This window comes from Delphinus delphis, chromosome 13 (genome assembly GCF_949987515.2).
Source record: "Delphinus delphis chromosome 13, mDelDel1.2, whole genome shotgun sequence".
Classification (NCBI taxonomy): domain Eukaryota; kingdom Metazoa; phylum Chordata; class Mammalia; order Artiodactyla; family Delphinidae; genus Delphinus; species Delphinus delphis.
The window spans coordinates 16,516,770-16,540,218 of record NC_082695.1 but is presented as its reverse complement, the minus strand read 5'-3'; the positions used below and the strand labels follow the sequence as shown (position 1 = coordinate 16,540,218).

The 23,449-nt window shown below is 44.1% G+C and overlaps 3 protein-coding genes and 1 pseudogene across 3 annotated transcripts; 1 reads left to right on the top strand and 3 right to left on the bottom strand.

Annotated features, from left to right (window-relative positions):
- Positions 1 to 102: 102 nt before the first annotated feature.
- Positions 103 to 12,233, bottom strand: GATC (glutamyl-tRNA amidotransferase subunit C). Its single transcript, XM_060028186.1, has 4 exons — positions 12,128 to 12,233; positions 11,860 to 12,032; positions 4,702 to 4,805; positions 103 to 1,242 (listed from the first exon to the last, which is right to left on the bottom strand). Exons 1-4 carry the CDS (start codon positions 12,206 to 12,208, stop codon positions 1,190 to 1,192), a joined length of 411 nt encoding a protein of 136 aa, XP_059884169.1. The 5' UTR covers positions 12,209 to 12,233; the 3' UTR covers positions 103 to 1,189.
- On the bottom strand, positions 1,342 to 4,511 carry LOC132435932 (heterogeneous nuclear ribonucleoprotein A1-like; annotated as a pseudogene).
- A 38-nt stretch (positions 12,234 to 12,271) lies between the features above and the next one.
- Positions 12,272 to 15,490, top strand: TRIAP1 (TP53 regulated inhibitor of apoptosis 1). The gene is made up of 2 exons (XM_060028189.1): positions 12,272 to 12,451; positions 13,402 to 15,490. Exons 1-2 carry the CDS (start codon positions 12,272 to 12,274, stop codon positions 13,483 to 13,485), a joined length of 264 nt encoding a protein of 87 aa, XP_059884172.1. The 3' UTR covers positions 13,486 to 15,490.
- A 105-nt stretch (positions 15,491 to 15,595) lies between these two features.
- Positions 15,596 to 17,510, bottom strand: COX6A1 (cytochrome c oxidase subunit 6A1). Its single transcript, XM_060028187.1, has 3 exons — positions 17,377 to 17,510; positions 17,089 to 17,231; positions 15,596 to 15,886 (listed from the first exon to the last, which is right to left on the bottom strand). Exons 1-3 carry the CDS (start codon positions 17,474 to 17,476, stop codon positions 15,803 to 15,805), a joined length of 327 nt encoding a protein of 108 aa, XP_059884170.1. The 5' UTR covers positions 17,477 to 17,510; the 3' UTR covers positions 15,596 to 15,802.
- Between the last annotated feature and the right edge of the window lie 5,939 nt (positions 17,511 to 23,449).

The following is a 23,449-nucleotide window of genomic DNA, read 5'->3' as shown; positions in this document are numbered from 1 at the left end:
TAATTACGTTCATAGATTTCACCAAACAGGCACACTGATATAGTAAAAAAAAAAAATCATTGAGTTGTAGTGGCAGCTTGTACCCAGCTGGTAAGGAGCAGGAGTGGATTACTTTATTTGGGGATAAAGATGTTGCTCTGATGGTGGTCTGAGAACTTCAATCCCAAGGGCAGGTTCAGGGTTCTCTTATAATTCAAGGCCAACTGTGTAAATTAAGCTGCTTTAAAGAAAAGAGGGCGCATTGCAGATAGGGGAAGGGAATGGGAAGGCTAAAAACAGACTTTTAAAAGTGGGCACCAGCATAAAGATCATTGGGAAATTCTTAGCCAAAACCAACTTCGGCAGTTGGTTAGGGAAAAAAAAAAAACCAAAAAAGTTTTGGTTCTATCACTTTCACTCCTAAATTTGTCTCATTTGTCCCTGGTATCTGAGCTTTAAAAAACAAAACAAACCCCCAAACAAAAAACCCCACTGTCTTGGGATTCTGTTCAGTTCAGTAATCATGGGGCAGGGGGCCTACCTTGTCACAGGCCCAGGACTAGTTTTTTTTTTAGACCACTTTATTGAAATACAGTTGACCTGTAAAAAGCTGTACATTTAATATATACAACTCAGTGAGTTTGGGGTTAAGTATACACACATGAAATCACAACCATGAAGGCCATAAACATATCCATCACCTCCCAAAGCTGCCTCCTAACCTTAGCAGGAAGTCAGCCCTCTGCTTGGAGCAAAGTGGGTACCCAAGAACAAATTTAAGTGTGTTCAGTAAAGATAAAAGGCTGCTCAAGTCAATGGAAGCAGCAACTGAAAAGGACAACTCAGGTTGTCACATAGTGATCAGATGCAATGTCTAACAGTTACATAATAGAAAAATTCACTTAAATGCAGTTTGGTAGACAGTCTTTTGGGGAGGGGATAAAATCTTCCATACAAAACAGCCTGTGAGTACACTTGATCCATTTCCTTGGAAACTGGCAATACCTTCTACTTCCGTTGGCATCAGGGACTATTTGCCTTATTTTGGCTAGATCTTTCCCAGTTCTGTCTTCAAAAGAGTTAGTTACTAAGAGATACTTAACCATCACTTTTTTCAGGTGACTGAAGGAAGTGGGAACATTAGTGTTCGTAACAAAATAGTCATTGCACTTCCACGTTTTTAGAGGGCACCCCTTCCCAGAATAGCTACTCAGCAGTGTGAGAAGGGCTCTTTTTCATCCAGCTTTGGCCAAGAGATATTACCTGTTTGAAAACAATAACAAAAAGGAATGTTACAGTTGAGCCTGCTTTCCAACTGGCTCTACACTGAGCTAACTGGTTTGTTATGAAAAATAAGCAGTGGAAATAAGTGTAGCTATTACACTGTGTTTCTAATGATGATCTGAAAGAACCAGTTATAAGTGAAGCGTAATCAATGCACACTTTTCAGTAAGTAACAGAGACAGGTTAATTGGACATTTATATGCATATGGGAGAGGACGGAGAGACTATGACTGTGAACTCAGTTTTTCCCAAGAAGCAAAGTCTGACACAAGGTTCTATTTGAGAAACAGCACATGTGATCAATGGATGTGTCTGCTGAAACAGCAACAACTATCAGACACTGAGATTGAGAGATTATAAAATCTTATTTCTCTCCACAGTTAACTGAGGTGGTTCAGTTAATCAGAGGCATGAGCTCAAAATTTTTTTTTGCGGTACGCGGGCCTCTCACTGTTGCGGCCTCTCCCGCTGCGGAGCACAGGCTCCGGACGCGCAGGCTCAGCGACCATGGCTCACGGGCCCAGCCGCTCCGCGGCATGTGGGATCTTCCCGGACCGGGGCATGAACCCGTGTCCTCTGCATCGGCGGGCGGACTCTCAACCACTGCACCACCAGGGAAGTCCGAGCTCAAAATTTTTTTAGCTTTCCTTCCCATCCTTGCTTCAACCAGAGCTTTTCTTTAATTGGTTGGTCTTGATCAAAGAGGTATTCCCTGAGCCAGAGGACTGATGTTTGTCTCTGGAGGCTGCTCACGATGGTTCTCCACTGAGGGACATCTTCTGAACTTGAAGCTGGCACTTGGAAAGCCATCTACCTGGAGTGCTTAGGCTAGTCCCATTCCCCAATGTCCAGAGGGGTGCAGCAGCTCTGAGAGCTCACCTATCTGCAGTTCAGCTACCCAAGGTTCTGGGTTTTATTATTGGCCCAGAGTTTTAAAATAGTTACAGTGAGGTTTAAAGATGCAAATCTCCACACTAGGGGTTGCAGATTGATCACAGGATGCACCTGGCTTGCAGCAGGTATGTTTTATTTTCATGGTATTTTTTTAAATCTTGAATTAACACTTAAAATTTGGGAAATAGCACACAAAATGCCAGATGTCCAGGTTCTCTGGGAAAATGGGCTCCCATTCCTGCCTGGCACTGAATGAGAAGCAGCGCATGCCAGCTGCCCCTTTAGGCATAGCTTGAGCTCCAGATTTGCCACTCTACACATCTCTCCCTGCCTCGGTCCTGTTTTTGTTTTGCTCATTCCTGTTAACACCTGGCCCCTAGAGGTGAATGTGACCCTGGAATCTACTGCCACCTTAGTGTCACCACCTGTATATACTTTGTTTTTTGTTGTTATTAATACATGTATTATTTTTTTTTCAAGAGGGTATTAAATTGTTTATTACACATGATAATGGATGATACACAAGCTTCACTCCCATCTATATCTGGTACCATAATCCAATTTAGATATATTGCATAGGATGTGCCAACAATCATATATTAATAATAAAAAAACTCCATGACTTGGCTTGGGTGACCCTTTTCATGGTGAACTCCAGGTCACAACACAGTAACTGTCAGTTCAACTACACCAAGGTTTCAGAAGACAGTAGCTTCTCCACCAAAGCAGGTTGTAAATAAATTTTGAATGGAACCTGGCATCACCCTGAAGGAATACTAACTTCACACTGTTGGGGTAGTTTACCAAAATGGCTTCAGGGTAGACTAACTTTATACAGCACATTTAAAAAAACACATTTATTCAGCATCATGATCAGACTATTACATTTAGCAATCAACAGCATGGGTGCAAAAAAAAAAAAAACTACATTAAAACCCTTTGTTGGAATGCTTTACACTTTCCACAGAACAGAAACTAAAATAACCTGTTATACAATTAGTCACAAATACAGTCCTCGAGTTTTTTTGCCCATACATGTGAGTATTGTCTAAAACATGTCTTCTTTGTAGCAGCTAGGCCCTGCCACCACTGTGCTTGGCTGAGCTCACAAATCTGTTGTAACCTGTAGCTTCCCTGTCACTTCTCTGGCTCTCCTCTCCTGCTAAGCTTTGTTTCCTGGCAGTAATCAAAACCTTCTGCCACTGCCATAGCTACTGCTGCTGCTGGAACCGCCATAGCCACCTTGGTTTTGGGGTTTGGCAAAGTATTGGCCTCCACCACCACAGGGGCCAGAACTTCTGCCTCCAAAGTTTCCTCCTTTCATGGGTCCAAAATTTGAAGATTGATTGTTATAACTGCCAAAATCATTGTAGCTTCCACCACCTCCAAAATTGCTTCCATCATTGCCAAATCCATCATAGCCATCCCCACTGCCACCATATCCACCACCACCGTGGCTGCCACCAAAGCCACCTTGACCACTGAAGTTTCCTCCACGACCAAAGTTGTCATTCCCACCAAAACCACCTCCATGACCACCACCAAAGTTTCCAGAACCACTTCGACCTCTTTGGCTGAATGAGGCACTAGCCATCTCTTGCTTAGATAGGGCTTTCCTTACTTCACAGTTTTGGCCATTCACAGTGTGGTATTTCTGAATGGCAATCTTGTCTACAGAGTCATGATCATCAAAGGTTATGAAAGCAAAGCTTCTCTTTTGCCACTGCCTCAATCAGTCATGATTTCAATCACTTCAATTTTCCCATACTGTTCAAAATAATCTCTTAGATGATGTTCTTCAGTGTCTTCTTTAATGCCACCAACAAAAATCTTTTTCACAGTTAAGTGGGCACCAGGTCTTGATCTTCTCTTGAGACAGCCCTCTTTGGTTCCATCCACCTTGTGTGGCCTTGCATTCATGGCCACATCCACCTCCTCCACAGTGGCATATGTGACAAACCTGAAGCCTCTGGAGCGTGTGGAGTTTGGATCCGTCATTACCACACAATCTGTGAGCGTTCCCCACTGCTCAAAATGGCTCCTCAGACTCTCATCGGTTGTTTCAAAGCTCAAACCTCCGATGAAGAGCTTCCGCAGCTGTTCGGGCTCTTTGGGTGACTCTGACTTAGACGTGACAGCAGTGGAGGGTGGTGGGGGAGACGTCAACGATGCTTACTCGGCGGCGTCCACAAGCAGAAAGGAGTAATCTCCATGTGTTTTTTTAATTTCCAGTTTTATTGAGATAATTGACATACATTGTATAAGTTTAAGGTGTGTAACACAATGATTTGATACATGTGTATATTGCAAAATGATTACCATGATATGATTAGTTAACATCCTAGAGTCACCATGCTGTACATTATATCCCTAGGACTTATTTAACTTATAACTGGAAGTTTTTACCTTTTGACTTCCTTCACCCTTTTGCCACTTTATACTTGTCAAAGTGCTTTCACATAGCAAATCTGGGCCTCACAGTTCTTACTGCATTCTTAGTTTAGTGTGGGACAGTCTGTTAAGCCATTTTTGGGCAACACATACCTGGGGGAGCCACAAAATACTCCTCCACAACGCGATGGGAGTTTTGTAGTAGTTCTTCAGCACAGTTGCCTTCTACCACATTGTCGGATCTCAAGTACAGACATCTACAAAACCAGAAGTTTAAGGTTACCTTCTCAGAACATGGCTTCTAGGGCATGGGTGGAGAGGGTCAAGTACGGGAGAACAAGGGAGCAGCATATTCTTGAGTTATAGTCACTGCTCAAAGATGGAGGAGTTGTACTCAACAGCAGACCAAATAACAGCCTACCATTTATAGATTCTCCCAAGAATCCTGTGAGGTAAGTGGTAATTATTCCTCAGGATTGATATGTTTAATATTTTTTATGATTACTATGGGTAAGTTGCTTTTGGCGGAGATAGGTAAGAAGGCAATTACAGTATAATATATTAAATCTAACAGAGGTAAGCAATGCTCGCCAAGGGACTAGATAGGGGGACCTAACCCAGCCTGGGTGAGAGACAGGTCCTCAGAACAGGTGATGTCACTCCTTAACCATGATCAAGGAACAGCTGGGTTAGGACTTCCCCGCCGGTCCAGTGGTTAAGGCTCTGCGCTGCCAATGCAGGGGGCCCAGGTTCAATCCCTGGTCAGGGAACTAGCTCCCACATGCCACAACTTAGAGCCTACATGCCGGGCTTCCCTGGTGGCACAGTGGTTAAGAATCCGCCCCCCAATGCAGGGGACACGGGTTCGAGCCCTGGTCGGGGAAGATCCCACATGCCGCACAGCAACTAAGCTGTGTGCCATAATACTGAGCCTGTGCTCCGCAACAAGACAAGCCACTGCAATGAGAAGCTCACGCACCACAATGAAGAGTAGCTCCTCAGTGCAACTAGAGAAAGCCCACGCGCAGCAACAAAGACCAACGCAGAAAAAATAAATAAGTTAATTAAAAAAAAAGAAGAGCCCCCATGCCACAACTAAAGATCCTGCACACAGCAATGAAGATCCCATGTAAGACCTGGCATAGCCAAATAAATAAATATTTTAAAAATATGTATACACTTTAGGGCTTCCCTGCTGGCGCAGTGGTTGGGAATCTGCCTGCCAATGCAGGGGACACAGGTTCGAGCCCCGGTCTGGGAAGATCCCACATGCCGCGGAGCAACTAGGCCCGTGAGCCACAACTACTGAGCCTGTGCGTCTGGAGCCTGTGCTCTGCAACAAGAGAGGCCGCGATAGTGAGAGGCCCGTGCACCGTGATGAAGAGTGGCCCCCGCTTGCCGCAATAGAGAAAGCCCTCGCACAGAAACGAAGACCCAACACAGCCAAAAATAAATAATAATTTTTAAAAATATATGTATACACTTAAAAAAAAAGAAACAGCTGGATTGGGGGGAGTGATGGGAAATAAGCAAGGTGCAGAAACTTGCTCAAGATTGGTTATAAATAACCTAAGCTGCTAAGTGACAGGACTGGGATCCGAGCCCGGTTCTGGTACCCCTAAGATGAGTGCTTTTTTCATCGCAACCACCTTTGTGGATGTAGAAGTACCTGCCCTTGCAAGATGTACCACGAACATAGCTCAAGAATCTCACACTGTTTTCGGGGCTTAGTGGTTTCATTAAACTATCCAGATGGCAAACTAGTGAAACCAAACAGGAGTTGAACACATCTGTGGGGCTTCACTACTGTTTTAAGGTTTAAAAGTGCATGACAAGAGGTTTGAGTTGGCTTCCAGATACCTGGGCTGAAAAATAAGCAGTCTGCTCAATCACTAAGAGGGTAGCAGCCAAGCTCTTTCTGCTCTGAGCCAGACATAGACTGCAGGCTAAACCTAATGGGACAATGGCGCAAGGGTGTGACATGAACATCTGGGTAAAGGCTGCATAGAAGGCCAAGTTGTAATGGTAAGATTCTTTTAGGAAAGGATTGGTTCTTCTATTTCTTTGGGGCACCCAGCCCTGGGCAAGACACGATAAACACTTATTCATGGTGCAAAGAGTGGAAAGCTGGACTCTATTCCAGGACTGGAACCGTCTTAATGCGTCACCTTGAACAAGTATGATCTTTCTAAGACCTTAAGCTTCTTGCCAAAAAAAGTGAAGGTCGCACTAGATTTTTTTTTTTTTTTTTTTTTACCATACAAGGATTATGCACTCATACTCATTCAAGGAAACTTGGAGAACAAAAATAAAAGTAATCTGCAAAGGTGACCATTGGACTTTCTGGGGTTTATATTTCTGTTGGGCAATATAACAAAATGGCTAAGAGACTGGGCTCCTGAATCACTGCAGAATTCAAACCCCAGAGCTGCACATGGCCTGTATGCAAGTTACTTATCCTTTCCATGTATCAGTTTCCTTGTTTGTAAAATGCTTCAGAGAATTGCTGGGACAATTAAATGAAATGATGTTTAAAAAGAAGGTCTGGTAATGCTGGGCTTACATTCTTAGGGCAACAGAAGGTGGGCGCTGAATAGCACCTGCTCTTTTTTCAAAAAGAGTTTGTACACCCCGGGTACACCTCAGTCGCCACTACTCATTCAGAGAATACCTATGCACTTAACCTGCTATAATCACTCACAACCCTCCCAGTCCATAGGGACTGGAGGCTGCTAATTGTTCCTGGGCGTTTGGAGATTTTGACAAAAAAGACTATACTACTGCCAAGAGGTGGTTAAAAGCTACTGCTTCCCAACAGTAGGTAGCAATTGATTTGTTCACTCATTTGGTAATTGGGTTTCCTATTAAGTGACATTTCCAGAAAGACAAAATTCACCTCTTTAAATATCACACATTTCCACCTAATTACTATTTAAGATGGAGTTGTTTGTAGAATAAATCCACACCTCCCTATTTTCTTAAACACAGGCTACTGAACACAGGGTCTCTGAGGGTGGCACACCAAGCAGACCCCTCACTTGGCAAGTCGCTTAACTTTTCTTGACCTTGGAATCATGCATAAAACACCAAACAAGACCAGATGAGCTCTTTAATTGCCTATCAATTATAACTGACTGAATGTCTACCTCACCTCATCTTTCTCAGTCAGGGTTCTATTATAAGAGCATTTAGTCCAGATACGTAGGACAACTTCTATGCATCTGGGCTACTTGTTAGTTATGTACCATCCTTGGGAGACTTGAAAAAAGAGTCCATTGATCTTTCTGTGTCCTCAATCAGATGAAAGACCCCGGTTGAGAAAACTTTTGACTGTGAATTAGAAACCCTGCCCTCTAAAGCTCACAGACAAGGCACTTAAACCAGTAATTGAGGGAAATGCATTTAATTTCATGGAAAGCACTATGGCAGCGTGGCAGAAGAAGTGCCTCTGTTGGCCCTTGGGCTGACCAATGGAACAGTTCTGCTGTTGTATTAGTTTCTTTCTGCCTCTTCCCTGCTATCAGGCTGCCAGGAGTTGTTTCTCTGGGCACCACTCTACTTCCATCTACAAGCCTTTTAATTTATTTCTAGTTTCATGCGGACTGAAACGAGAGCTAATCGATTTGGCAAATAAGGCTCTGAGGGACGTCCTAAGCATTGAAGTTATTTGGCTGCAGTCAGAGATGTCACCTGAGTCAGTCTCTGGATCTGAGATGAAAAAGGATAAAGTTTCTAGGGGCTGACTTTATTATTGATTGATTGATTGATATTTTTGGCTGCGCCACGAGGCTGGTGGGATCTTAGTTCCCCGACCAGGGATTGAACCCGGGCCCCAGCAGTGAAAGCACCGAGTCCTAACCACTGGACTGCCAGGGAATTCCTGGGGCTGACTTTAGAGGGCATATCTAGAGCAGTATTTGAGAGAAGCTCTGAGTTCCAAGTCCTGGATTCTCCTCGTAATACCTGTGAAACTTTGGCGCAGGTTACATAACCTTTCTGAGGCTTGGTTTCTTCATCTATGAAAGAGATACTAGTATTTGCCTTTCGGGATTATATGTGATTACTGAGATATAACGCATATAAAATCTTAGTGCCTGGTACATAAGCATGCTAATGCTTTTCAGCTCAAAACAAATGATAGGTTATTAATGGGCCAAGAGATTTCTGTTAGCCAGTAAGGACCTTTACAGCTAGTGTGGCTATCACCTAAAACCATTTAACACTTGTCTTCACTTAACTGGGTTCCATTTCAAATGTCAGTGAAGGCAGTACATTCAAAACATGAAAATCCTACAAATGTCACATCTAAAATAGAATCATTACCCCAAACTGGTTTCCTAATTTATGGCAAGATTGCAAATCACTGAATACTAAGTCACTATTCCAGTTACCAGAACCAAATCCCTCTTCATCTTTTCCACAGACTCTTCCCTGAATAATAGTTGCATTTCTTTATAGTTACCCTCTAGATGCCTTGGGAAATTCTGACTGCTCTTTGCACTCTATTCCCACCTTTCCCATAGATAATAAAGAACATTCAACAAACATTTACTGAGTGTCTGCTCAGTGCTAGATGAAGATGAGCAATAACAGACATGCTTCCTGTGAGGTGGACGAGCAGTAGGAGAGGGGCAGAGAATCAAATATCAATTAAATACATGTATAAATACATGTAAAATTCACAGCTCTTTTGAATACCATGAGAGCCACAGGTCCTGAAAGAGAACCTGACTCAATACAGAAGAATGAAAACTTCCTTGAGGAAGTGGCAGTTGAAATCTGAAGAAAGGAAATTAAGTAGGCAAAAAAAAAAAAAAAAAAAAAAAAATGTGGGGACTTCCCTGGCAGTCCAGTGGTTAAGATCCCATGCTTCCACTGCAGGGAATACGGGTTTGATCCCTAGTCAGGAAACTAAGATCCTGCATGCCGCACAGTGAGGCCAAAAAAAAAAAAAAAAAAAAGGAATGCATGGGCTGAGATGGGGGTAAAGGCAAGAGCCCAGAATTCTAACAAGGGGAAAGAATGGAGAGCTCTGGGAAAGCGATGTCTTGAAGAAGTGGGCAGAAGCTTGGTTAAATGATGCCCCACAGGCTATGGTGAAGCTTTCCTTTTTATCCTAAAGAGCACTAGGAAGCCACCTGAAGGGCTTGGGTAGGAGAATGACATCAGATTTCTGTTTTGAAACACTGTAACTTTGGGCAAATTGGTTAACCTCCCTAGACCTAAGCATCAAGATTACAAAATAGAGGATTTGAAGGAATCAAAGACTGGAGTGAGGGCTTCCCTGGTGGCGCAGTGGTTGAGAGTCCGCCTGCCGATGCAGGGGACACGGGTTCGTGCCCCAGTCTGGGAAGATCCCACATGCTGCGGTGCGGCTGGGCCCGTGAGCCATGGCTGCTGAGCCTGTGTGTCAGGAGCCTGTGCTCCGCAACGGGAGAGGCCACAACGGTGAGAGGCCCGCGTATCCCAAAAAAAAAAAAAAAAAAAAAAAGACTGGAGTGAGACCACGAGGCTAGCAAGCACTTTACATGAAGGTTATTGTTACAGATAAGTGTGGCTCTCCCTACCAGCATTGACTAATGGCAGCTTTCTTCCTCCCACCTGTACCAGGAGTTTATTTTTAAAAATTCCATCAGAAAAAGGCTAGGACAGAGTTGTAGACTGCCCATATCTTTATAGGCTACATACCCATCCTCTCTAAGAAGCTGCAGTCCCAAACAGCAAACAAGTCTGCTTTTCAAAAAAGATCATTTTCTTTTAAAATGTATTAAGATTTGGCAAAAATTGGTAGAGGTGGGTAGAGGCTGCACCCTTTTAGTATTCATAAGCTGCTTTGTCAAAGACCCACCCCTCCCTGTTTCATTACACTACTTCACTACTTGGGTTATTACTCTGCCCCCTTAGGCATTTGTGTTTTGGGCCCTAGGTGTAAAATGAAAAGTTAAAACTTCCCTCTAGGCTTCCCTGGTGGCGCAGTGGTTAAGAATCCGCCTGCCAATGCAGGGGACACAGGTTTGAGCTCTGGCCCAGGAAGGTCTCACATGCCACGGAGCAACTAAGCCCATGTGCCACAACTACTGAGCCCGCGTGCCACAACTACTGAAGCCCACGCGTACAGCCTGTGCTCCGCAACAAGAGAAGCCACGACAATAAGCCACGCAGCGCAACAAAGAGTAGCCCCCGCTTGCCACAACTAGAGAAAGCCGGCACGCAGCAACGAAGACCCAACACAGCCAAAAAACAAACAAACAAGAAAACTTCCCTCTGCACTCCCATCTTCTTTAACACTAACCATCGTTAATAGTTTCTTGCATGCCCTTTCAGGGAACAAAACAAAACTTAATGCATACACCAGAGTATATAAAATAGATTACATATAAAGTATCGATAATACCATACACGATGTCATGAACTTTGCCTTTTTTTTTTTTTGCCTTTTTTATTAAGTATATCTTGGAGACCTTTCCATATCAGCATATAGTTATTTCATTATTTTTAACTGCCAAATATTCCAGTGTACTATGATGATGTATTTAGTCATGAAGGACACTTAGAATGTTTCTGGGGTCTGTTTCTTTTCTGTTGTTTTGTATTATAAACAGATTTGCATACCCTGGGCGCTTGTGAACACATCTTGATGCACTTTCACAGATATTTCCATAGGGAACCACGAGGTCAGAAAATATGTACATTTAAAATTTTTGAGACAGGAATTCAGCAGCAAGGAAATCAGACATGAGCTCACATTCTATTAACAAGAAACATTACAAATCAACAAAAATAAGATTATCAAGAAAAATATTAGAAGAAAACCCTGGGACTTCCCTGGTGGTCCAGTGGTTAAGACTCCGCGCTTCCACTGAAGGGATCGCGGGTTCGATCCCTGGTCCGGGAACTACGATCCCGCATGCCGCACGGCCAAAAAAAGAAAACCAGACAGGATAAGGAGTTAATGCAAAGATCCTAGAGGAGCAACGAATCTGGCGTGTTGGAGAAACGGTAAAGAAGCCAATGTGGTTGGAATGATAAAAGCAGTACTTCGGTGCGGTAGGGAGTGACTCTAGGAAGTTGGGCCTCGAAAGTGAAGCTTAGCAGTTCGAATTTTGTTCCTAGTTACACTGGGAGCCATCGAGGATTCTACAAGGGAGGGACAGGATCCATAATGAACAAGGGAAAGAGTGAAAGCACCCGCGGGGTGACCGTGGGCAAGTTCTCGCATCTCGCTTCTGTGAAATGAGACACTAATCTTCATCTTAACTGGGAGCGAAGGCGCCGCAGGCAAGGCTTGGAGGGCCGTAGTCGCAAGCTTACCTGTCCTCCAGAACTGACTCCATGGGCTCCACCCCGTCCGTGTCCACGGCGCGAAGCCGGTCGGCGAAGGCGATGGCTTTCTCCAGCCGTGCCACGGCCTCTTGGCTGCCGAAGTCCACAAGCGCTAGCCGCTCCAGGTGCTCGATCAGCTCGGCCGTGACCCGGCGGCTTCCCTGGGGGAGGATGAGGCGGAGGGCTTGGGTCACCGGTGGGGCCTGCTCCGCCTCCCGCCCCGCTTCGGCACCCGCCTAGACGCCCCGGCCTCTACCTGAGGATCGGCCTTGGAGGGGAAGCCCCGGCGCCCGCCCGCCGACGCTCGAAGGCCCAGCCACACTGCCCGCGTCCACATTTCTCTCCTTCTCGGCCCCCGTAGTGCGTCCTCTCGTAAAGCCTAGCGACGCGCTTAAAAGTGATGACATCCGAGAGCGCCGCCACCGCCGACGCCATGAACAGTGTAGGGGAGGCTTGCACCGACATGAAGCGTGAGTACGACCAGTGCTTCAATCGCTGGTTTGCCGAGAAATTCCTCAAGGGGGACTGCTCCGGGGACCCGTGCACCGACCTCTTCAAGCGCTACCAGCAGTGTGTTCAGGTGAGCTGAGGCCCGGGTCCTCTCGCCTCTACCCCAGGCACCGGCTTCTCTCTACGGTGTCCCTGGCCTCACGCATCGTATCTTGAGGGCGTTGGGACTGGCAGGGTAAAGAAAAGCCTCGATGAGACCAGTGACAGTAGTTCTCTCCCCTACCGTCACCAAGGCTGCCTGGTATCTTTCCGAATGGCAAAGTTAAATATTTTTGCAGCACTTTACTTTTTACGGAGCCCAGTAACATTCTTTGGTTCATTTGGTGCTCAACTTGAACTTGCAAAGTGGGTATAGTTATTCGTATTTTATGCATGGAACACTCACGCCCAGAAAAAGGAAGTGATTAGTCGAAGTTCACTAGAATCAAGTTTCCTTGGATTTTGCGGTGGTGCACTTTTCCAATATTGCTGAGGGATAAGGAGGGGTGTTAGCCTCTCTGGCCTGTTAGACATTATGGAGGATCTCCTTTTGTTATATTCCCTTCATTGACCTATTTTATTCTCTCTTGACTAGCCAGAGCATCTTCATTCCAGCCCAGTGAATGTGAAACTGATCTGAATCATAATAACAGCCCTGGGCAAGGCACTCCCAATTAGTTAACTTAAAAAACATCCTCAGTAATTCCAGGTGGAGCTGCTGTCTTTACCCAATATAGATAGGAAAGTTAGGCTTGATCAAAGTTACATAGCCAGTAAGTCCTGGGACTGATTTGAACTTGTGTCTGTCACAATAGAGTGGTGATACTGTTTAAATTCCACTTCTGAATTTTGATGTTAACTCTTTCCAATCTCTCTGGTTTTACAGTTAATTTCTTTGTAATCTTATGTTAAAAAGCATGGGGTTTGAATCATGTTTGGTAGTCCTTATGGTCCAGTCGGATTTACTTTTGTACCATCATATTTATAAAGTTTGGTCCTCAGGCTCCATGTGGACCTTTATCATGTGTTTTCTTCCATCAGAAAGCAATAAAGGAGAAGGAGATTCCTATTGAAGGACTGGAGTTCATGGGCCACGGCAAAGAAAAGCCTGAAAGCTCTTCTTGACCTTGACAGTCACCTTGAAAATGGACTCCTCAAATCAGGAAATTGAGGACTCTGGATCGTGTCAGTTAAAGCTGTGAAGATAGCATCGATTTGATGAATCTAGGAGAGGAGTTTCCTGTCCTCCTTGATATTTTTCTCTCATTTGTAAAAGATGATGAAAAAAATCACTCTTTGCTTTGAAATTTCTGGCTTTGGCATCAGCAGGAACTCAATCTGCTAAATAATGGGATTATGGTTGCAATACTTGGTCTGGGATCGGTTTTAAATATATCTTGTATGTAAATGCTGATAATGACCAAGGTTGCCTGAGTTATGCTTCGAAGGGCATTACTTGTACACTGTACTGGGGTTACTGTTCATGGAAGCAACTGGTTAGGATCTCTCTTTTCTCTCACGGAGATAATGCTTTGGAAAGGGTTCCCAGCACAACAGTTTCGATCAATGCTTGGGAGCAGTTTTATTTTTATATAGTAAGTTAACTGTTAAGATTGCTGATGGACTGGGTTAGCCAAGAGGAAGACAGCTTTTAACAGTTGCCTACCTTAAGAAGAGGTGTCAGATCTCATATTAAGAGGTGAAAGCTTCAAGAACACTGTGAACACCATCTCAGAGTTCATGGTGTAGTTCAGCAATTAAGATCCTTGGAGTGGCTATGCAGGAGGATCCTAAATTGCAAAGATTTGCTGTTGCCAGCTTTCAACTTAAGTAAATGAATTAAGTCAATCTGTGTATCATAAAAGTGCCAAAATGCTGCATCTGGTTAAATGGGGAGAGAAAAGAGTTCACTTTATTTGCCTCCTTTACCCACCCTGCCCTGTAATGCCTGTAATCATGAAGATGGAACAAACTGTAACATTTAGTTTCTATCATTATTTGCCCCTGAAATTCAGTGCACTTTATGGAACTACCACCCTGTAACCCCACACATCCCATATATACACTGGGGGGAGGTTTTTTTATCATTTTAAAATGAAGATTTATCTAAGCTAGGTAGTATCGTATAGCAAATGGAAACCACTGATTTCTAAAATTTCCACAGTAAGCTACACAGATATCTTAAAATGTTTATATAATGGCACCCCAAAAAATGTCAGGATCAGGTGAGCACTTACACACTTTAGAATATCATGTAGTCTCCACAATTGCATATCTTGAGTAATGTGGTTCAGTTTTTTTTATGTACCCATATAGTATGAAACTTGATTTACAGAAGTCCTAGATCCTATTATCTCTTCTCCACTTTACCAATTAATAACTTCATATTTAATTTGACCAGTCCTTCATGTCATTGCAATACATTCTGCATTTATATTTTGACAGGTTAAGGTCCATTATACAAAAGATATCTGGAACCCAGTTGAGGGAGTCCAGGCAGCAAGCTAGAGTTAAGTATAACTGTCCTGAAATAAGCCTGCCCACAAGCCAGTAAAACCTTATAGGCTCTTGAATCTTACCACAAAACTGTCTGGTTGAGCCTTGAGAATAAAACAAATGTTATTATAATTGCTACTGAGGGAATAATAATTTTCTGATTGTTCCTCATGCTATTTTGACTTTATCCTGCCCATAAAATGGCTCCCACTATCTCAACTACTTAAAAGGTTTTAAATTTTGAAGAGGAAATCTTAATTGCTCTTTAATGGTGATCTCTCCTAATTCCTATGGCTACAGGAAGGTTTTAATTCCAGAAACAAATAAAGCCAGTTCTATATGCAGAAATGTGTCACACTGCCTTTATTTCTCCAAAAGTTTCTGACCCTTCCAGCCTTCCAGCCTTAAGGGAGATGAGAGATGACCCAAGATGAGAACTTGACATCTTTGGAGAAAATTATCTGACTATAGGGAGAATTCTTCAGCAAATGCTGGTGTCTTTGCCATCTGAAGTCTGCCAGGACCCAGTTTTGACCCTTAATTAGCTTGACTTGTGGTATCTGCTTTACCCACCCCAGGCACAAGAAACCAGTGCCAGGCCTGTTACAAACATTGTTATTTGGAGGCCTGAATTGGACCTGAAACACCGTAAACAGCAGCCGCAGACCTTCACTGCAGAAATAGAAATAACATCAATGTTAATTTCTGAGGGAAAAAACACCACCAAAGAATGCAAATCTCAGCTCATGACTAAATTATTTATTTAAGCCATCTCCTGCCATAAGCAAAGGGACGGAAGATCAGTATAATGGTCATCAAGTATAATGGTCATCACTGGATACAAGAAGGTGAGCTTAAGGTCTCGAACACTTTTCTGGTCCATGTGTGCAGAGTAATGGTCCAAACCAGTGCTGTGGTCCCCACTGGGTAATGGCCCAGGTTCTCTTTATTCGTCTTCATAGCCAGTTGGAAGCGGATTCACGTGAGAGTTATGGAATAGGGTATGGTTACCATCTCCCCAGGGAAAGGGCTGTGGAGTGAAGATGTCAATTAAGCAATTCCAGAAAATAGTTCAGAAACAACACTACCACGAACTGCCTAAAGTAGGGTGAGTAACAGTTAATACATAAAAACAAAATGGAAATTAGTCCTTTAACTACTGGCATATTTCAGCCCTCCCATAATTTAAGGGAGCTCTTATAAATTCCAGGGGAGCCCGTAAAGTAGACAGTATGAAAAGCAAGCTCAAGTTCGTTACTCAAAAGCCTCTCGCTGGTAACTGTACATCAGTGCTGTGTTTCTGAAAGTGCAATCCTCCCACCACCTGTATCAAAGTGGTAGGGGTGGGTATGGGGGCAGAGAATGTTACTTAAATGCAGATTTCTGGACCTGAAACAAATCTCTGGATTGGAAACTGCAACATACCCTCAGTTATTTTGCATGCTACTTTTGAAAAGCATTGCTCTAGGGCAGTGATTTCCAGCCCAGGATGATTCTGCCCCTGTGGGGACATAAGCCAGTATATGGAGACATCTTGGGGAAAGAAGCGTATACTACTAGCACCTAGTGGTTAGAGGTCAAAGATGCTGCTAAACATCCTATAACTCACAGGACAGCCCCTCCTCACCCCAAAGAGAATTATCCAGCCCCAAATGTCAATAGTACTGAGGTTAAGAAACCTTACTGCACGGCTTCTAATTCTATTGTACAAGGGTGGGAGTGGTGCTCAGACTCAAAAATTCTTTCTGGATCTAAGGATCCTGCTTAATTTTCCAGTCCTACCTGGGCTAAGTGAGGTAATAACTTTATAATATATCTGCATCAATAGCCAAAGGATGACATAGTTGGGATGATAACTAGCACAGAGGTGAACAGAAGCTGTCAATCTCTTCATTATGCAGCTAGTAGCTTCCAGATGCCCAGGTTTTAGAAAGGTGAACCGCCTTCCGACTTCGCCAGTCTAAGGGAGTTTCCCAAATCTCCAGGTTTTGTACCACCGACAACTGTTTCAGAACAGTATCAGAAGGCAAAAGGTGGGATGACTCGGAGAAAGGAAAACTGAAGGGCACTTATTGTACGACCTTGAAGAAGAAAGTGAGATATGACCGGAGAAAATAAAATGAGAAAATTAAATGAGAAACTACACGCACGGCACCCACGCTTTTAGAGAATGAAGAACTTGGCATTTGGAATGAAAAGCGAAGAGACACTCGAACAGACTACAAGGGGTACCTTGGACCTGATGCGGAGATGGGGGTAGGCGACGAACTCGGGTCTCTCCTCCTCTCCGTGGCGCGACTTCAGGAACACGTTCAGCATGCTCACTCCCACCCCGGGGAGCGCCACTAAGTAGGTGAGAGACTTCCACATGCGAGCTGCAGAGGGGGCACGACGCTCAGGCCTGGCGGTAATACGCCCGGGTCTCCTCTCCCTCCCCCAAGGCCTCAAGCCAAGGTCACAGTCCCGCCGCTCTTCTCTCCAGTGGGGCCGAGGCCCGCCCTGCGCACCCAGTCCCAGTACCTGAGCCCTCCTCGCCGTGAGCGCCACTCGACATAGGCCGGCTCAGCAGCCGGGAACGACCCAGCAGCCCAGAAACCCTGGGTACAGCTGCCACCGCCATCTTCGACCAGAACGGCCGCAGCGCCGGAAGCGGAAACAGAAAAGTTGGCTGTGGGGGCGGGGCCAGAACCTCAAAAGGAAGTTCCTATTGGGCGGTGCCTTTTAACCCGAGGAGCCTGCGCACTGTCCTCCCGGCCCGCAGAATCCTAGCCTGAAAGCTCGGAGCCGCAGAGCTAGAGGGAGCATGCGCTCTGCACTCCTGCGTGCACTCCCTGCTCCCTAAGGTCAGCACCCTGGTGAGGTTAAGCGCAAAAGAAAGGTTTGTGGAGGACACCCTGGCATCCGGGGTCGCTCCCTTCGTTGAAGTCCGTACACAGCAACAGGAGGTTCCGAGCACAAACCACTCTATCTAAAATGCCATTTCCCCTCCTCCCTATCCTTTGACTCTGCGCTATTTCTTTCATGGTACCAGGACATAATAATAATTGTCATCATCATTATTACAATATTTTGTCGGCATCACAGAGTTTATGTTCTATCAGGGGAGTCAAAAGATTTTGCCACTGCAGCATCCCCAGACTCTGGAATCGTACCTGGCAAGTAACAGGTGCTCTACACAAATTTGTTGAATGAATGAATAGCAACGGGAAACAATTGACATCTGTTATATTTTATCTCTACAATTCTTTCCCACCCCTCCTGTCATTTTTCTTCCTTCTACTCATCTAAAAACAGTTTTAAAAATAAAAGTTAAAAAATAGATACATAAGATAAAATGAAAGTAAACTTTTTGACTATAGGTTCCTTTAAGGATATAATGAAAGCTATGAATCCTTCCCTCACAAAAAATGCAGCTGCTCCTAAGCACACACAGTTTAAGCCCACAATGTTGGGGGAAGAAGGTACTATAAAGTACATCCGGACACCCCCTAAGAGTCCTGTGCCCCAGGTTAAGAACCTCTACTTAGAGGAATAAACAGGGACTCTGGCATGGTAAGACTGGATTCACATTTTGTTTCCATCCCTCACAGCCTGTATGACCTTGAGCAAGTTAGATAAAACGAATGCTTTCAGGTCCTGCAGTTTCATGAAAACAAAAATTTAGGATCATATTACTAGAGCTTCACAATCTGATCTTTCTTTCTCTGAGTAGCCTGGGTTTTTGCATGTTATGGTGAAATTAGGATTGTCAAATCCCTAGGCATCCTCAAACACAGCCAGAGGGGCTGTGAAGCCCCACAGTGTAGCCATGGAAAGGGTCCAAGCTCAAGGATCAGGAAATCCTGGGTTCAAATCTGGTCTTCCCCCAACTGTTCCTCTTCTCTAAAATGGGAATGTAATGTGCACTTATTCATCCCTTTATCTGACAAACAATAATTTAAGACACAGCCCCACCTGGGGAAGTTACTCACCCTCTATCCATAATAATGATTGTTCATTTAATAAATATTAACTACGGTGACTACTATGTGCCAGGTGTACACAATAGTATGCAAGAGCTATAAGATCTCTCTCATGCAATTTACAATTCAGTGTTAGAGACAGGATTAAGTGAAAAATGCCCAATGCCTGGGATATGTTAAAAATTCAACAAATGTTTATTTTCTCATAGGACTTTCATACATCTTGCAGGGTGGTAGTGCTAGGTAAAGATTCTGTCTGTCGTATGCTTGGCCCACAGTACATTCTCAGGCATGATGCCTATGATGTTATTGCCAGGTATGCTCAGCATTTGCAAAGCTTTGGGTGACTGAGTTTAGACAGCCCAGGAAACCAAAATCATCAATACAACAAATAGTTGATATTTACTAAGCACTTATTTCATGCCCTCATCTATGCTAAACACTTTACATAAATTGTCTTCTCCACCTCAGTAAATGGGCACTCCATTCCTCAAGTTTAACACCTTGGAATCACCTTTGATATCTCTCTCTCTCTCTCTCTCTCTTTCTCTCTCTCTCACACACACACATTTTCTATCCAGAATCTGACAGCTACTTACCACCTACTGCTACCAATTTAATCAAAGGTGTTATCTCTCACCTGGGCAATTGCAACAGCTTCCTAACTGGTCTCCCTGCTACCTGGCCCTTCTACAGCCTATTCTTACGTGGCAGCCAGGGGAAAACCTGTCAGATCATCTTCTTCCTCTGCTCAAAATCCTCAGTGGTTCCCATCTCAGAGTAAATGCCAAAGTCCTGACAGTGGGCTGCCAGGTCCTACACACCTTGCCCCCAGCCACCTCTCTGACATCATGTAGTCTACCTGCTCCCTTGCCCACTTCACTCCAGCTACATTGGCCTTCTTGCCTTTCCTTGAACATGCCAGGCATGCCCCTGCCTCAGGACCTTTGCACATGCTCATATCTCTGCCTAGAAGAGTTCCCCCCCACCCACCCAGTAGCCGCATGAATTGCTTCCTTATTTCACTCAGGACTCTGCTTAGAAGCCATCTCTTATCAGAAAGGCCTTCCCAGACCACCCTGAAGTGAAATAGCTCCTCCCCGCCCTGACACTCTATCCTCCTTACTGTGCCTTATCTATCTTTGTGGCACTTGCCACCATCTGCTGTATTAAATATTTATTGGTTTATTGTCTGCCTTTCCTCACCACATACCATGGGGGCAGGGACTATATTTTGTTCACTGGTGTGACCACTTGGCACATGATAGGACCTCACTGAATATACATTAATCCCAACCATGATCCTCTGAGCTAGATACTATTCTCCCCATTTTTCAGATAAGGAAACTGAGACTCAAAGTTGTGAAGGAAATTGCCCAAGATCACAAAGCTTTAGGCAAGTTGTGGACTCAGGCAGTGTGGGACTCAAGCCAGTTCTTTTAACCTCAAAGCCATACAGACTTTGCTTTAGGTAGAATGACACCAACTCCGAGAGGTCACCCTGTCAAGCTCATGCTAATCTGATGCTCTGAATAAGCATTAGCAAGATTAGCAAGAAAAAAAAAAAGAGCTAATAATTTCTGACTTCAGTAGGTTTGGAAAGAAAAATATTTCCAGTCATGGGGCCCTTGAGAATGGATGGAACCATCAAATGTGTTTTCAAGGTGCTGAGCTGGCAGTTCCCAGCTTGTGCGTCCTCTCACAGTGAACCTCAGGGCATCTGGCTTCTCTGTGCAGGGAGTCTCCCCAAGGCCATGGCCAGCCAGGCCTGGATTTGACGTCATCTTCTCTGGCAGCTGGTGATGTTTACACTCATGTTGAAGCCACTAAGGTCTCTGGTGCTCTGTTTCCTTGAAACAGGGAGCTGGCAGGCAGGCACCTCAATATTGGGGCCAGCTGCTGATGCGGGGATTGGAGGGAGACTGGGGGAGGCTGCCTAGTCAAGGACAGGGCTTGCTTAGGGGAAAGCTTATCTGGGGCATTCTGCCTGCTACTTCTACTGTGGTTTCTCCCAGCTAAGAGTTCATCCAGTTCCTGGACCAATAAATATTTGTCTGCCGAAGGACTAATCCCAAGTCTCAATTAAGTACTCAATTATCGTTCGTTATTATTTTTGCCATGATCAGGGGAGGGGTACAGGTTCTATGGAAGCAGAGCAGAGGGGTATGTGGCCTGCACTATGCAGAAGGCACTGAAGCTGTTTTCCAAGCACGCTAGAGGGGTGCTATGACCACCACTTCCATCATCTGAGATGCTTAGCATCATCAATTCATTTAATTAGGGTCTCAACTGTGTCCTTGGACTGGGGCAACAGCAGCGACCTCATGGAACACCCAGTCTAGAGGGAGAGACTGACAAGTAAACAGTTACTACAACCAGTGTGATGAGTTCTACAATGAGGGGCAGTACAGCATGAACCTTGGTATCAGGTTCAAGTCTCAGGTCAGCTACTTAGCTACATAATCATGGGCAAGTCAAGTGACCTCTTAGAGTCTCGCTTGTGAATTGGAGTTATTACAAGGACTTAACAGGATAATAGTTATTAGCTAATATTTATTAAGCATTTACCATGTACTGGGCCCTTCACATGCATTAGTGTAGTCATTACAGCACTCCTATGGGACAGCTACTATTCTTATCCCCGTTTCACAGATGAGGAAACTGAGGCACGAAGAGAGGTGAAGTCATTTGCCTAAGCTTCACACCCTCTAAGTGATTGAGCTGGGATTCAAATCCAAGAAGTCTGGCCTCAAAGTTTGCACGTTTAATCACTCTGTGATACTGCTTCAATAACTCAAGTGACCAAGCAAAGGAAATTACAAACAAGACGAAAAGACAACCCTCAGAATGGGAGGAAATATTTGCAAATGAATCAACGGACAAAGGATTAATCTCCAAAATATATAAACAGCTCATGCAGCTCAATATTAAAAAAGAAACAACCCAATCAAAAAAGGGCAGAAGACCTAAATAGACATTTCTCCAAAGAGGACATACAGATGGCCAAGGGGCACATGAAAAGCTGCTCAACATCACTAATTATTAGAGAAATGCAAATCAAAACTACAATGAGGTATCACCTCACACCAGTTAGAATGGGCATCATCAGAAAATCTACAAACAACAAATGCTGGAGAGGCCACAACAGTGAGAGGCCTGTGTACCGCAAAAAAAAAAAAAAAAAAAAAGACACGTGCGGGAGATTGGGATTGACATATATACACTAATATGTATAAAATGGATAACTAATAAGAACCTGCTATATAAAAAAATAAAATAAAATTCAAAAAAAAAAGACACTTGCACCCCAATGTTCATTGCAGCACCCCTTACAATAGCCAGGTCATGGAAGCAACCTAAATGCCCATCGACAGACGACTGGATAAAGAAGATGTGGTACATATATACAATGGAATATTACTCAGCCATAAAAAGGAAAGAAATTGGGTCATTTGTAGAGACGTGGTTGGATCTAGAGACTGTCATAGAGAGTGAAGTAAGTCAGAAAAACAAATATCGTATGTTAATGCATATATATGGAACCTAGAAAAATGGTACAGGTGAACCGGTTTGCAGGGCAGAAATAGAGACACAGATGTAGAGAACAAACATATGGACACCAAGGGGGGAAAGTGGTGGGAGTGGGGGGATGAATTGGGAGATTGGGATTGACATGTATACACTGATGTGTATAAAATAGATAACTAATAAGAACCTGCTGTATAAAAAGATAAATTGAATAAAATTCAAAAAAGAAAATAAACTCAAGTGACTTTAGCACGGTGCCTGGCACAAAGTGAGTGCTCAATAATTTTTTGTTAACTATTATTATTGCCATGATTAGGGGAGGGGGAACAAGGTCTATGGAAGCAGAGCAGAAGGGCATTTGTCCTGGACTAGGGAAGGGCAGTCAGGGAAGGCTTCTTGTAGGACGTGACATCTAAGTCATGCCACCATCCCCCCAAATAAATATGAGTGAGTCAAGGACAAGTTTTGGTTGGAAGGGAGATGGGAGAGTTTTCCAGGCAGACATCACCACAGAGAAAAGATACGGGTACTGTATCCAGAATTCCAAATGGTGCCTTAACGTTGGAGGTGTGGAGGGAGAGAAGGAGTAAGAACTTAGAGTCCTGCAGACATAGAGAATGGACTTGAGGACATGGGGAGGGGAAAGGGTAAGCTGGGACGAAGTGAGAGAGTGGCATGGACTTATATATACTACCAGATGTAAAATAGATAGCTAGTGGGAAGCAGCCTCGTAGCACAGGGAGATCAGCTCAGTGCTTTGTGACCACCTAGAGGGGTGGGAAAGGGAGGGTGGGAGGAAGACGTAAGAGGGAAGAGATATGGGGATATATGTATGTGTATAGCTGATTCACTTTGTTACACAGCAGAGACTAACACACCATTGTAAAGCAATTATACTCCAATAAAGATGTTAAAAAATAAAAATAAAAAAAGAACTTAGAGCCCTACAGTCCTACAGGCTATGATGAGTTAGGATTTTATCCAAAGGGTACTAAGAAGACTTGCTTTTAAGCTAGGAGAGAGGTGATCAGCTTTGCACCTGAGACTTTGTACAGGCTGGCCTCTCCTGTCTGGAAATGCCCTTCCCACCCTGTTGTGCATCT

Excerpts from the sequence above, each read along its gene's own strand:
- GATC (XM_060028186.1), bottom strand. The coding sequence starts at position 12,208 with ATGTGGACGCGGGCAGTGTGGCTGGGCCTTCGAGCGTCGGCGGGCGGG. Across the intron at positions 4,806-11,859 it reads GAGTCAGTTCTGGAGGACAG|ATGTCTGTACTTGAGATCCG; the intron begins GTAAGCTTGCGA and ends CTGGTTTTGTAG. Across the intron at positions 1,243-4,701 it reads GTATTTTGTGGCTCCCCCAG|GTAATATCTCTTGGCCAAAG; the intron begins GTATGTGTTGCC and ends GTTTTCAAACAG.
- COX6A1 (XM_060028187.1), bottom strand. The coding sequence starts at position 17,476 with ATGGCGGTGGCAGCTGTACCCAGGGTTTCTGGGCTGCTGGGTCGTTCC. Across the intron at positions 17,232-17,376 it reads TCACGGCGAGGAGGGCTCAG|CTCGCATGTGGAAGTCTCTC; the intron begins GTACTGGGACTG and ends CCCCCTCTGCAG. Across the intron at positions 15,887-17,088 it reads ATCTCCGCATCAGGTCCAAG|CCCTTTCCCTGGGGAGATGG; the intron begins GTACCCCTTGTA and ends TTCACTCCACAG.
- TRIAP1 (XM_060028189.1), top strand. The coding sequence starts at position 12,272 with ATGACATCCGAGAGCGCCGCCACCGCCGACGCCATGAACAGTGTAGGG. Across the intron at positions 12,452-13,401 it reads GCTACCAGCAGTGTGTTCAG|AAAGCAATAAAGGAGAAGGA; the intron begins GTGAGCTGAGGC and ends TTCTTCCATCAG.